Source organism: Passer domesticus, chromosome 6 (assembly GCF_036417665.1).
Source record: "Passer domesticus isolate bPasDom1 chromosome 6, bPasDom1.hap1, whole genome shotgun sequence".
NCBI classification, from domain to species: domain Eukaryota; kingdom Metazoa; phylum Chordata; class Aves; order Passeriformes; family Passeridae; genus Passer; species Passer domesticus.
This window is the reverse complement of record NC_087479.1, coordinates 10,030,746-10,043,924: the sequence shown is the minus strand read 5'-3', so window position 1 is coordinate 10,043,924 and position 13,179 is coordinate 10,030,746. Positions and strand designations below refer to the sequence as shown.

Here is a 13,179-nt window from a genome sequence, read left to right as displayed (position 1 = left end):
AGCTGTGCATGGTGCACCTGCTTTAGAGACAGTGTAGGAATGGTGAGAGACAATGCTGCTAATAATTTTGTAGAAGTTCTAGCACATAGTGCAATTCATTAATGAACTCGAGCAGGAACAGGTTGTTGCTCGATTATCTTAACAATAGATACTCATATAATGTTGACTCTTGAGGTTTAATCTTTTTATTAAGAGCTTTTTATATTAAAAAAATATGTAATATATATACTTATTTTTTTTCCCCTAAAGTAAAAAGTGCTCTGTGCCCCTGCTGGCTAACTGGGCTCTCTGCACAAAGGCAGGCTGAGCTGGCTTTGCTGAAAGAACAGTGTCAGGCTGCCAGGCCAGGGGAGCCCATGTCCAGCCGCACCCCACTGGAGTGTGGCTTCCAAAAAAACCCCACAGAACTATTCAGGCACAAAACTGTTTTTGAAGGATGCGATTCCCACATTCATCTTTGAAGCAGAATGATTTTTTGCAACCTCTCAAACCCCCCACCCTGTGTAAATAAGCAATAAATTATGCAACCATGCCAAATGACAATGTACAGTAAGTTTCAGAGTGTACGACTGTGGTGTGTAGAGGGTGATCGTGAGGGAAGTTGCCTGGTCAAGATCTTGCTGGTGGTGGCATTACTAATACTGTGCTTCTAAATGTTTTAATCCTTTATATAGTATTTTAAAGTGTGATGGAAGTTGTTGAGCTAATGCATATTAAATAACTTTTACATTTAAGAGGTTCATATTGTTTTCTGAGAAGAAGCAAATTTCAAGACTTCTTTAATCCATAATCCCTGAGAATAGTAGCCAAGTCCTTACTGCTAGGAGCCAGTTACCTGTTAGCAGTTTGAGAACATCTAAAAATCACAAACCAAATCAAAGTCAGCATTCCCTGTGTTTGAAGCATGGATGGGTTACTGTCAGGACATGGTTTATGTACATTTATATTTCAGATGGGCTTCTCAGTTCACTTTTATGCAAGATTTTCTTTCTGGATTTCCTTTTGTGAGGTTGTAGTTATAGCTAAGAGGTAAAAAACATATCCAGAATATCCAGTTGTGTAATTCTGGGATGTCTTCAGCACCAAACTAAATCAACAGCTCTTGATGAAACAAAAAACAGGAAAAGACCTTAAAAATTAACAGGCACCTTGTTAGGAAAACTGCAACCTTGGTAGTGCAGTTGTGTTTTTAATCTGGCATTTTTGGCCTTGACTAACATTTTAAGGGCGAAGTTGAATAAAAATGTAACGAGGAGTCCACATTAAGGCTCAGATTCTCCCACAAACAGTGGTGAGCCTGGGTGTACAGCAGGATGTGGGATGAATTGTACACGGAATTGTTCCTGATGGAAAGGTGCCTATTGCCCTTCTGTCTTTGGCTGTGTGCTATATTGGCAATGTTTGGTTTTGAGTTTAGATCTTAGTAAATAGTCTTGTAAAATGTAATTGTTTCATGATTTGCTCCTCTTCTGGAGGAGTAAGTGACCTGTTGCTGTGGTGTGTCTGCACTTACACAATGCAGAAAGAGTCAGTTATCTACACTTTGTACTTAGAGTAAATGACACCTTTATCCCCCAAGCACTCCTGAATCGTAAATTAAAATGGTTTTGAGTTTGAGAAGCATTTGTACTTAAATTGTATCATTTGAATCCAGAGATTTTACAAATGGTATGGTTCTGTTGTAAATATCTAATAAAAAGTGTGTGCAGTGCTGCATTGACAGTTGTGTTTACAGTAATTGATGATAGTTGGTTTTTGTTATGTAGGTCACATGCTGTGTCTGAAGGCTGCTAAGAGAGTGGCATTTTTGGTCATGTTAGTCTGTACTGAGAGAATAAATGTTAACAGATGTGATGCTGACAAGTTTAGTTTCATTGTCATCGACTTACAGAAGTTCACGGGGGGGGGTGTGTGTGTGTAAATGTTTAGAAGTGAGGAGTATCTCAAACATCTGCTTTGGATTATTTTTCCCCCCAAAACCATTCACAATTGTGCCAGTACACTGAATAGTTAAGGTCACTTGTTAAAAAACCTGAAACAACAAAGCAAGAAGCCAAACAGAGTGTGGGGGCCTGGTAGAAGTCCAAAGGCCCATGCTGGGAGGGTGCTTGTGTTCACAGTGAAGTTGCAACACTTCCTTGGTTACATCTGCTTGTAAATGAGAAATATTTAGGCAACCATAGTTTCTCAAGTGTCATTTAACATTTCTTTTCAAAGTGTAGAAGAATATTTAAGTAGTCTTGCAGGGTAAAGACTTAATACATTCTAGACTGTAAATCTTCTTTGTAAAAATTACTTAAATTTTTTCTTGTATAAAATACAAATCTCAGTTGTGAAACCCAAAGATGAATAAAGTTCTATAAAGGGAAGGTTCTTAACTTGCATTTATTAAAACTTAAGCACATTTCAACACTTCTGACACAAGGCTTCAATAGACAGGTGCTGTGTTGGGTTCCTGTGAGGGTTTGCAGCCCCAAAGGGGCCCTTGGGTCAATGGGCAGCCTGGGCTGTGCTGGGGCTGGGGGTGGGGCAGGAGCTGCAGTGATTGAGTGTTGGCTGTGGGCCTCAGTGGGGCTCAGCTGCATTTGAGATTTCAGGGTTTGTGTGTGTTCCTGAGCCAGGTGACAAACTGAAATGTACCCTGACTCAGCTGGAGAGAAATAACCAACAAACCAACGGGGTAATGACAGAACACTTGAGCAGGCAAAATGTTACTTCTGTTTGTTGGTAAAAGTGTTTTTCACCAGGTAAACCAGAACTTTGATTACAGACCCATCTGCGACTTTTCACACTTCAGGGCTGTTCAGCAAGCAGCTGCAAGTTGCAAAAAAGTGATTAAAATATGACAGACTGAGCTTTTGGAGGTTTCACCCTGTTCTGGACGTGGCTCACAGCAAAGCAAACTCCTGGGATTGGAGCCCAGCATTTGATGAGGCTCTTCTGTAAATGAATATTTAGGTAGGGTTTGGTGACTCCATTAATCAGCTGCAGCTCTCTGTGGCTGCTTTTCCCAGTCAGCACAAGAGGATGAACATTACCTTGGCTGCAGTTGCAGCCCAGATGCACAGGCAGGAGCAGAGCTGGAGTGTTACCTGTGCTGCATTAGTTGATCTTCATTGAAGTTGTTAGGCAGGAGGCATGGAAGGTAAGGGTTCAGAGGAGGAGGTGGCCCTGCCTCTGAGCTGTGGCATTCTCACTTTTTCCTTAAAAGACACAAAGGCTTCTAAGCTTCATGGTTGGCTTTTATTAAAAGAAGCTGTGTGGTCATTTCCAAATACAGAGAATGAAGACATTTTAGGAAAATGATTGAGACACAACTTGTGCTATTTGCACAAGGGCCCCTGAGACATCTGAAGGGGTTGCAGAAGGCACTGAAAGCAGCTCATCCTTTCTGCTTGCTTATGGTCTCCTTCCTTCAGCTTCAAGCTGTGCCTGTTCTCCTCTGGAACTTCCCCAGGCAGTCACACAGGCTCTCTTTTCCTTCAGTCATATACTCATCTGTCCCTTGAGAAATCTTCTGCCATAGTTCCAGCTGAGGCAGTTCACAGCCAGACAAAACTTTCCCTTTCAGCTATCCAGCTGCTTGCTTCCACATGGAAAGAGGATGAATGTCCTGAAGGAGTGTGACGGGGGAAAGGCAGAGGAGGGAGGCAGCTTTACACAAACACAGGGTTCCTGGCCAAGAGACCTGAGCAATGTCACCCCACAGAAACACGTGGAGTTCTTGTCTGGGCCAGCAGCAGAAGGAGGAGAAATGTGAGAGCTTGGTGAGTGTGTGAGCATCACTCACTGCTGAGAGCAGGCACGCACAGAACAGAGGCCTCTGGACAGTGTAACTTCAGCTGGATTGCTTTCACATGGACAGAGCAAAGGAAAAATTCAGCCATAAGGAAGAGTGGATGTCATGGCAGTGGTCTGAGGACAGCAGAAAAATGTGACAAATAGCAAAAAGGCAGGAAGAAAACCCATGTGAAGCTGTAACTGAACAACAAAAATCACCTCAGAAGAGCAATAGAATCTGACTGGATGAAAAGAGCTGAAGGTGCCCTTCAGGATCATGGCTGAGCTGAGAGCCCAGCAGCAGGGACAGGACATGAGAGGCAGCAATCCAAAAGCCCATGAGGAATGCTGATCCAGCAAAGCACAGAGCAGGGCAGAGCATCAGGGAGAACAGAGACCTTGCCCTGAGGCTACAAAGCTTCAGCAATGGGCAAAGAGAACAAGAGGATGGGGGATGTGATTTGCTGTCCTTCAAATAAAATAGACTAAAGAGGCTTTTGCTATGAAGGGAAGGGACTGGAAAGCAGGAAAAAAGTGGAAATGAACCATTAAAAATCTTTAAAGAGTGCTATGAAGCTAGATACACTCATCTAGTACAAAGGCAGTGCAATTTTTATTCTTACAGTAAGATGGTAAAATAAAGTAACTTTATGGGATTGTTTTCTTTAAAATCTTGGTAGCAAATTGTTTTAAAATAGGACAGCTGCTTTGTGACAAAGAATGGCTATCCTTAATTGGCAGCATGAGACCCAGAACGACCAGCAGGCAACATAAACTGGTTGAATTTCAAGTCCTGTTGGGTCTGGAAACAGGGTACAAAACTGCAGTAAATGCTGTTTCTAGACAAGCATGCTATTAAAATAAAATTAGACATCACATCTCCCCCCTCATGGGGATTGCTAAAGCCCACTCCACTGTGCAGCCTCCACCTACCCACAGCTTCCCTTTCCTTCAGAACCTCCAGGACACTCATCTCACAAGGAAAAGCTGAACATCCAGGTGTAAAAAGATAATCTTGCACAATGCAGACAAGGCTAAATGTAGCCATACCATTGTTCATATACTTCACCATCAATTTCTCTCATCTAGCAAGAATTGCATTTCACCGGTAATTCTTCCTAAAGCAAAGTCCTGGAACATTTTTGGAGCAGGAGGCTTTACCATACAAAAGCATTACTTTATTCCTTTTACACCTTCCAACTGTACTGTATAGTAGCAGAAGGATGGAGGGAGATGAGGAGCAAAAACAACACTCAGAGTCCTGGTGCTGGCAGCACAGCGCGGCGCTGCGGGCGCGGGGCCGGGCTCCCGCCTGGCCATCAGCCTCATCAGCAGCTGGTTGGACCAGGTTATCCCCAGGGCTGGAGTGACTCTGCTACCCACTGCCCTGTAAGGGAAGTGTGACACGTTTCTGCATGCATGGATTTCATCTGAGATACCTCCTGTTGTAACAAAACTGCACTAAAAGGCATCATTTACTGTTTCTCTAACATACATTGAAAACTGTGGGTCTATGAAGACAGAGGTGACAGGGTTTACTCACAAAACACAAAACAGCTTCTCCCTGTGGCAAGGAAACAGCTGGAGGAGAAGTGCTTCTGTACAGAACAGCTGTCATTCTTTCAACTACAGCTAGGGGGAATACCTACCTCCCTCTGGAGAGGCCTCCCTTGCAACAGGAAAACCACAAGAGAAAAATGGTTGAACTTTTAATATTTGAAGTGTGTAACTGTTGGCCTTGAGTTCCATTTGCAGGTATATTTAGAAATGTTGAGTAAACAGAACACTGCATATGTGTGACTTTCAACTCAAGGTTTAAAACAATTTTTTTTCCTGGAAAAAGTGCAATTTCTCCAGTAAAAGAAATACAAGATAACCAGGCAAAAATAGTAATTGAACCTTATCCTTGTTCTGTGTCAGTTCCAGAATCTGAAGGACAACACATATATACATTCAAATCCTCTTGTATCTTGGTGTCAGAAGATACTATTTTGGGTTTTTTCCCAGCTCACTAACAAAGCCAGCTGCTAGGGTTTGGCTGCTATATTTTTTAAGCAGACAGAAGGTGCATGCAGTTCCATCAGACACAAGACAAGATGCAGAAATAGTCTGGTGTCAGTAGGTACTGAAGCCATTAAGTCCAGGAAATTTTTCCTGCTAACGTGTGATTAGGATTAGGATGTAAATGTATATGACAGTTTCTTCCTCTTCACAGCACGAGCTAGTGCTGATCTCCAGCAAATCCAGCATTGCTGGGTAAATGCCCCAGTGCTCCTCACATGATCTTGTAGCCTACCCTGGAGTGACAAAGAGCAGAATGGCTCAGAGCTGTGTGTTTGACACTGTCACTCTGTGTGGGTGACTCACCTGCAACTGCACTGAGCAGCCTCCGACTCACTCACTGCATCCGTCACCTGCAGCACAAGAACAGGTTTGCAGCTGACCTGGGGTTCTGGGTGTGTATTCAGCAAGCAGGAGGGCAGGGAAGGGAACCAAGGCAAGAAAGTCCAAGTTATCAGAGCATATATTAAGCCAAGTTAGGAAACACTCATACTTTCAAGGCAAACTAAAAGGGATTTGGAAATTACAAGCTGAGTTCACAGTGTTAGAACTACTTAGCAAGCTACAGCTTACATAAAACTACTACTAGATGCCTTATTTGTTAAAAAATAAACCCAAACCACAAACAAACCCCCAGAGTGACAAAACTGTTTGAGTGCTGTAGCTGGAGATAAAAAGTACAAAAGCCCAGATCTCCCAAAAGTGCCCTGTTCTCAATGATTTCACTACCTTTGAAGTTTCTCAGTGGCCTGCCTGCACATTCCCTTCCCAAGGCCACACTGGAGTGTGAGTGCTTCACCTCTGGCATTCAGATGCTCCTTCAGTTTGTGAGCAGACTAAGAGCAGTGTCTTGCCTTGTTTTCTCAAAAGAATACTCTTTGTGACCAGTATCATTGTGGGCTTGTTTTGGTCCAGCACAAGTCAGTGCATGCACTTTAGTGCCTCAGTAATCTCAGCAGTCACACAAAAGTGCTGAGCTCCACAGAAAGGCAGCAAAGTCCCTGTCTCCTGGAATATAACTGCCTGCAGTGCTCCCAGAGCAATCCTCCTGACAATGGCATTTGAAGCCAGTGATAAGAAAGAACTCTGTTATTTTGCTTTGATGCTCTGTGTAGTTGCTATACATACCTATTTCTGTTAGCTTTAGTGGACAACTTTTGAGAACATTAACAGTCTACAAAAGCTTAAATAATAAACTTTGAGTAGGTAACATTTACTAAAGCACATCAGTTTAAGGAAGCTTCAGTTTCCATCAGTCATTAATAGTCAGCTGATGGTGGTAAATACACCACCATGAAATCTGCATTTCCACAGATTGCTCCATCACCCTCCAGCCATTTATTAAACAGAGTAAGAAGCAATTTGATATCCCACCTGGTTGATGCACATGATGGGAGTCCTGAACCTCGTGCTCAAGCTGTGCAGCTGTGCCCCAAAGCTCTGCAGGTAGCGAGCCTTGAGAGGCGCCTCGGCGGCGCCGAACTCGCAGCGGAACAGGGCGGCCATGGAGTCGATGACCACGAGGCGCGCCATGCCCCGCGCCAGCAGCAGGGACAGCCTCCTCGTGATGCACTGCTGGAACGTGTCCTGCCACACACACAGTGACAAAGGGCAGAGAACCCTGCTGCGACATCAAGGCACTGAACGGCAGCAGTCGCCGCTGCAGCACGAGCTCAGGGAGTTTTGAATCATGTGGGATCATGGTGGATCTCTGAGTCCCACCAGTAACCACATTTGGTGGTTTTACTGAGGAGAAAATGGGAGAGACAAAACTGCAACCTGCATTTACCTGCAGCTCTGACTTCACTGATACTTTCAAATCTCAAGGGTGTAGTACTACACTCCTAAACTGTTCTGTTTTCATAGAGGTATATAATATTAAGGGGTTGGGATGGACCTTCAACATCATGAAGTCCCAGCCCCCTGCCATGGGCAGGGACACCTCCCACCAGACCAGGTTGCTCAGAGCCACATCCAGCCTGGCCCTAAACACTGTCAGGGATGGGGCATCCACAGTTTCTCTGAGCAACCTCTTCCAGTATCTCAGCACCCTCACAGTAAAGAATTTTTTCCTAATATCTAAATTTCCCCTCTTTCAATTTGTACCCTTGCTCTGTCAACATGTTCTGACAGAAAGTCCCTCTCCAGTTTCCCTGCAGCTCCTTCAGACCCTGGAAGGCTCCTATGAGGTCCCCACACAACCTTTTCTTCTCCAGGCTGAACAGCCCCAACTTTCTCAGCCTGCCTGGGGAAGGAGTGGTTCTCACTGGAACACTCAGGACGTGAGACTATCGCTAAGTGTTCCAAACCACTTACAAACTGTGCTGCTTTTCCACTAATGACCCCTCAACAGTATAATACTGCCTCAAATCCACATTGATCAAGAGTCTTAGAAACATTCTTTGTGCTACTACTTACCAGGTCTGCTGCCTGCTCAACAAAAATACTGTTTCCAAATCTGATCTTCTGTATGATTTCAGCTGGAACATCTGCACGCAGCTTATGCTGTTGGTCTATGAGCTGCTGCAAGCGTTTGCTTGGGAACACATCTTCTGTACAAATGTAGACAGCTCCTGTAGCCAAGGAAACCACAGGGCTCTTACACAGTTTTCTTAACAGCACACAAATTACATCAGACATTCTGCATTTAAAAGTTACACATACAGACCTGGAAGTTCATATTTGTTTGGTTTTTGTGCAGCCACGTTGAATGAGTGATGAACAAAAACCCCACTTCTGTGACTTTCCTCCAGCTGCCTGGTCCTTTCTTCAGCACCAGCTGGGACAACTGGATTTTGTACTCTCCACTGGGTGACACTCACTGTGCACAACTGTGGAGCACCTGATCACCTGCCCTTCGGGATCAGGAGTATCCCAATTTATCCAACCCACAGAGTGACACTGCACAGTCTGCCTGCTTCGGTCAGAAATCCAAACCACAGCACCATGAATTTCATGCTAAAAAACCTGTGCTAACTTGTGTTGAGACCACACTCCTAAGTAAAACATTCGGTCCTTCTCAGCTACCATGCTTATTTAAGCTGACTGCCTTTGCACAATGTTGCTTTAATGCTGAAAGACAGGGATTTCCCTACCATGAATTCTGGGCTCACAGAGAATTATCTGCTTTCTGAAAACCAGACCTGCCTTAAGCAGGAGGTCCCTTGTTCTCTCCTTTTACTTAAAAGGGTGGAATGGGCATTTCTTCAGATTTCAGAGTCACTGGGGTTCTTCCAGATGCACATTTGCCTTTCTAGATAGATTGATGCTCCATTGATTAAATAATTGTATTTTGATCCACAGTTATTGCAACATTCAGAACACTGAAAACACAGTCACAAGTCCAACAAAACCCAAACAGAAATCAGCAATTTCATCAAATCTGTTATTCAGACCAATAAATGTGTTATTCTGGTTGTTGACAAAAAATACCACCAAAAAATCAACCACAGGAGTAAAACCCACTAAAACCCATCAACCTCAGAAAGAACAAATTTTGATTCCTATGATCATAATCTGTCAGGCACCAAACCAGTTTGTTACCAAGAATCAGTTGCAAACATTATTTTCTAATCCAGAATTCTAATGTGGATATTAATTTGTTCCATTATATTCACATATTACTTATGAGTATGGGCATATAAAATAAAATAAAATGTCAGCCAACACAGCTGACATTCCTGGAACAGCAGAAAGATATCCTGGAGGCAAAGGAGGCCTTTGTTTGCTTTCAGCATTTCTTTGCTGCCAACCTCCTTGAACTGAGAATTACAAACAAGAGTAGCACTAAATTTAATGAAGTAACTGTTTAAAGAAATGTATTTCAACATCACCACTTATGAGAAGGGAAGTTTCTAATCAGTAAAAAAATACAATGCATTATGTATTTTTAAATAATTTTAAATCAGTAGCAAAATCTTCCACTGGTAGTGCAGAGTCCTGTGAGAGTTTCTGAGCACTGCTGTTCTCCTCAAGTTTGCTAAAGGATAAAACTCCTCACATTTAACCTAAGCTTTAATTGCTGTATTTCTCATGGGAGGCTCCACATGAGAGTGCCAAGAGAGTGTTGGGCACCTTCCTCTGTTCCTTGATTTCAACACAAACAGGGAGAAGTGCTGGAATAGGGATAAAAATGTATTTAAACTATGTGCAGCAGTTAGCAGCAGCACACAAAGGAACAGAACAAATATAATTGCTTCTGCTCTGATTAATGACATCATGTAATGTAAGCCACGGGCTACTCACAGCCCTTTAAGCAAGATCTCAATTTGTACAGTCCATGATTTTTCCACGTGGGTGGACAGAGTTCAAGAAATGAGTGAGTTTCCCCACGAGGAGCCACTGAGCTGCCAGATAAAGCCAGTGCTGTGTGGAAGGAGCAGCAAGGTCACAGGCAAAACACACCTAAGGCAGAATTCTCAGAAGTGACACAGGCTTCCTCCCTTTCTACAGCAGCAATAGTAAAAAAAAAAAAAAAAAAAATTTGCCAACAGCAGTTTTGAATTAAGTTATGTTGTGCTGCAGGATGTGCACAGCAAGCTTTTCTCTCTGTAAACACACATCAGTCACTAACTGGCTTCCTACTGAAGTTAGACATGCACTGAACAAGCACCTGCTTTAATGAGGTTCCTAAGGCAGTGTATTCCCCCAAATGGGACATGAATCCAAGTTTACAGTTCAGCACTTACCAGACTCCAAGCCCCCATACTTGTAAGGATACTGCACACACAGGCACAGCTGTAAACTGATCTGAGTCTTCCCAGCAGAGCTCTCCCCAGCAAGCTCCGTGATTCCCACTACAGGAATGCCTCCTTTTAGCAAGTTGTCCAGCACTGGACAGCCCAGGCTCAGCCTCTGGTGCTGGGAGGTGAAATGATCTTTATCTTGGTAGAGCTGAAGTGCTGCAGGGTTTGGGAGTGTTTTTTAATGATTAAAAAGAAAAAAAAAAAAGGTAGTTTCATTTATTATTTTTCCAACACACAATGATACAGAATAGATGCTGTATACAAGGTTTATCCCTACAAAAGATGCTTTCTTTGTTGATGGAGAATTTACCTAATTCAGCCTGGTCTTCCCCACCTCTCTCTCCCCATTAAACCTCTGCTGAATATCTGTACAAAGATTGATAATTTATGCTGAGTTCCTTCCCCCTCTCAAACTCTTTTAGGTGTCCCTGAGGAAAGTTACATTTGGAGAGGATTTTGACAGGAAAGTTCAAGTACAACCATTATGGAAATAGAAAGCTATAGCAGAGTACAAAGCAGCACAGCAGGCATCTGGTCAGCCTGAAGACACATGCAATCACAAGAAAATATGTTTTAAATACAGAGTTGTCATTAAGAATTTGTACAGGAGGAGCTATGAGGTCCTGCTTGTTTTGGAATGAGGTGTTTATGACAAATCAGTTTATGAAACTTTTAATATATGATATACATTTTTCAACTAGTCTTAGTCCAAAAGGAGAACAGTGAGAGGGAGGAAGAGAGTGTGAAAGAAAAAGGAAATATTTTGTTCCTGTATTTAAGTGTTTCAGACTGGAGAAGCATTTTGTCCTGTTTCAATCAGGCTGGATCCTGAAAAACGACACCCATTCACTTCCATTTACCCCCAGGGGGGCTGTCCTTAGGATAGCTTTTTTTTTTTTTAAACACTTCCATTCTCATTTTAAACCCACATTTCTGTGCCATTGAGGAGCCAGAACTGTATTTTCTCCCAGTGACAGTTATTCTGAGTTCCAGATAGAAGCCCTTCCATGCCCTGAGTGCCTTACCTGTGAGCATGCTGTTCCTCCTCAGGGCGTGGGAGACTGTTCTCAGCAGGCACTGGATGTCTGCACTGGAGAGCTTCATCAGCCTCTGCAAGTCTGCTCCAGACAGGTTTAAAATCTCTTTTACTGATTTTATGTCAGCTGAAACAAGAGGAATTTTTAGAAATACTTTTGGCTGTCTGACACAGCAAAGTTTTTCCCAATTTGTAATTCTCATTTACTTGAGGTTTATCTATGCTGCATTCTTGTGTGGTGGGCAGGCAACACTCACGTGGACTGTACCACCACAAGCTGTAAAATTGTTTGGAAATGTATAATTGAACCATGGGCAAAACCCAACACTTTTAATTACTCAGAAAACTTCTTTATGAAATACTTAATTACAGTTCTAAAATGTTAGTGTCCATCTGCCTGCTTATACCCACAAGCACACAATTATGTCAAGGATGTCCCTGTGGTGACAGGTCTGTTAGTGAGACAGTGGCAGATTAAATTACCTTTTTTCAGGGCAGCAATTGTTTTAGGGTTCAAGTCAAACTGGTCCCAGTCCATCTCCTGACACAGCAGAGCAATGAGCAGCACATCCCATAATTATCTGTGATTAAAGAGACTTTTATCACAAACACAGGCATGAAAAAATAGGCATCAATCAGTGTCAAAAGGATCCAGATCTTTATCCTATTAAAGAATTCAACCAATAATCCTGCAGTTCAGAGCTCCTGGTAGTTTTAATTGTCTGTAATTCTGCATAGTGCTTTTGCTGTGGAGTGCAGCTCACAAGCAAGCTGGACAGGGATTTATTCCCACCCTGCCAGTCTTCACACGGGGCTTTCAGTTTCAAACAGAAAAAAAATCTCACACATGACCAGTTTAGGATGACCCAGGATTATTCATGCACTGGACAGTCATTTATTTAGCATATACATTTATTATCTAAAAGCAAATTTAATATTAAATCGTTAAAATCTGTTTGTTTCTTGTAACATTAAACAGCTCTTTTAATACTTTGGTCGGAAACACAAGAGTTTAGCCCCATGGCTGCCTAGAAGAGGTTCTTAGCATTATTCTGATGAATTTATGAAGGATTGCAGCAGACAGCCGGGAGTTATATGAGCACACACGACTTTATGAACAATCCTTTTTCAACATGGGGGGAGAGGTTGCGATGGCTGCTAAAAACAGAATAAATCTAAGAGAGGCGACTTACTTTAAAGTAACACCCATTTAAATCAACATTCTGAGAAGGTTTAGAAGCCGCAACTTACTGAAATCAGTCACGATCACGCCGGCCCTTGACCGACGGGCTCCGAACCATTGCGCGCTCCGCTCACGGGAAGCCGCTCCGCGGGTGAGGCCCGGGGCACAGCGAAACTCCGGGAGCGGTCACGCTGCAGCCAGGGGGTCCCACGGACCGGCAGCGGCCGGGGGCACCGAGGAGCGGACACACGGACGGACACAGGGACGGACACAGGCACACACGGACGGACAGCGCGCGGCGCCGCCACAGCGCCCTCACGAATCCCGCGCCGCCCGCGCAGCCAATCAGCGAGCAGCCTGCCCGCCGCTGGCCA

General features: G+C 43.4%; 1 protein-coding gene across 2 annotated transcripts; it reads right to left on the bottom strand.

Annotated features, from left to right (window-relative positions):
• Positions 1–440: 440 nt before the first annotated feature.
• Positions 441–13,068, bottom strand: XRCC3 (X-ray repair cross complementing 3). 2 transcript variants are annotated; one of them, XM_064423216.1, is made up of 8 exons: positions 12,874–13,068; positions 12,106–12,203; positions 11,612–11,749; positions 10,530–10,742; positions 8,261–8,414; positions 7,216–7,432; positions 6,148–6,194; positions 441–5,167 (listed from the first exon to the last, which is right to left on the bottom strand). In XM_064423216.1, exons 2-8 carry the CDS (start codon positions 12,158–12,160, stop codon positions 4,954–4,956), a joined length of 1,038 nt encoding a protein of 345 aa, XP_064279286.1. In that variant the 5' UTR covers positions 12,161–12,203; positions 12,874–13,068; the 3' UTR covers positions 441–4,953. The 2 variants fall into 2 exon arrangements, with proteins under 2 accessions (XP_064279286.1, XP_064279287.1); XM_064423217.1 differs by having other exon boundaries at positions 7,216–7,428; positions 8,260–8,414; positions 12,874–13,063.
• Positions 13,069–13,179: the final 111 nt, after the last annotated feature.

Excerpts from the sequence above, each read along its gene's own strand:
- XRCC3 (XM_064423216.1), bottom strand. The coding sequence starts at position 12,160 with ATGGACTGGGACCAGTTTGACTTGAACCCTAAAACAATTGCTGCCCTG. Across the intron at positions 10,743-11,611 it reads GAGGAACAGCATGCTCACAG|CACTTCAGCTCTACCAAGAT; the intron begins GTAAGGCACTCA and ends CAAACCCTGCAG. Across the intron at positions 6,195-7,215 it reads CCATCATGTGCATCAACCAG|GTGACGGATGCAGTGAGTGA; the intron begins GTGGGATATCAA and ends CTTGTGCTGCAG.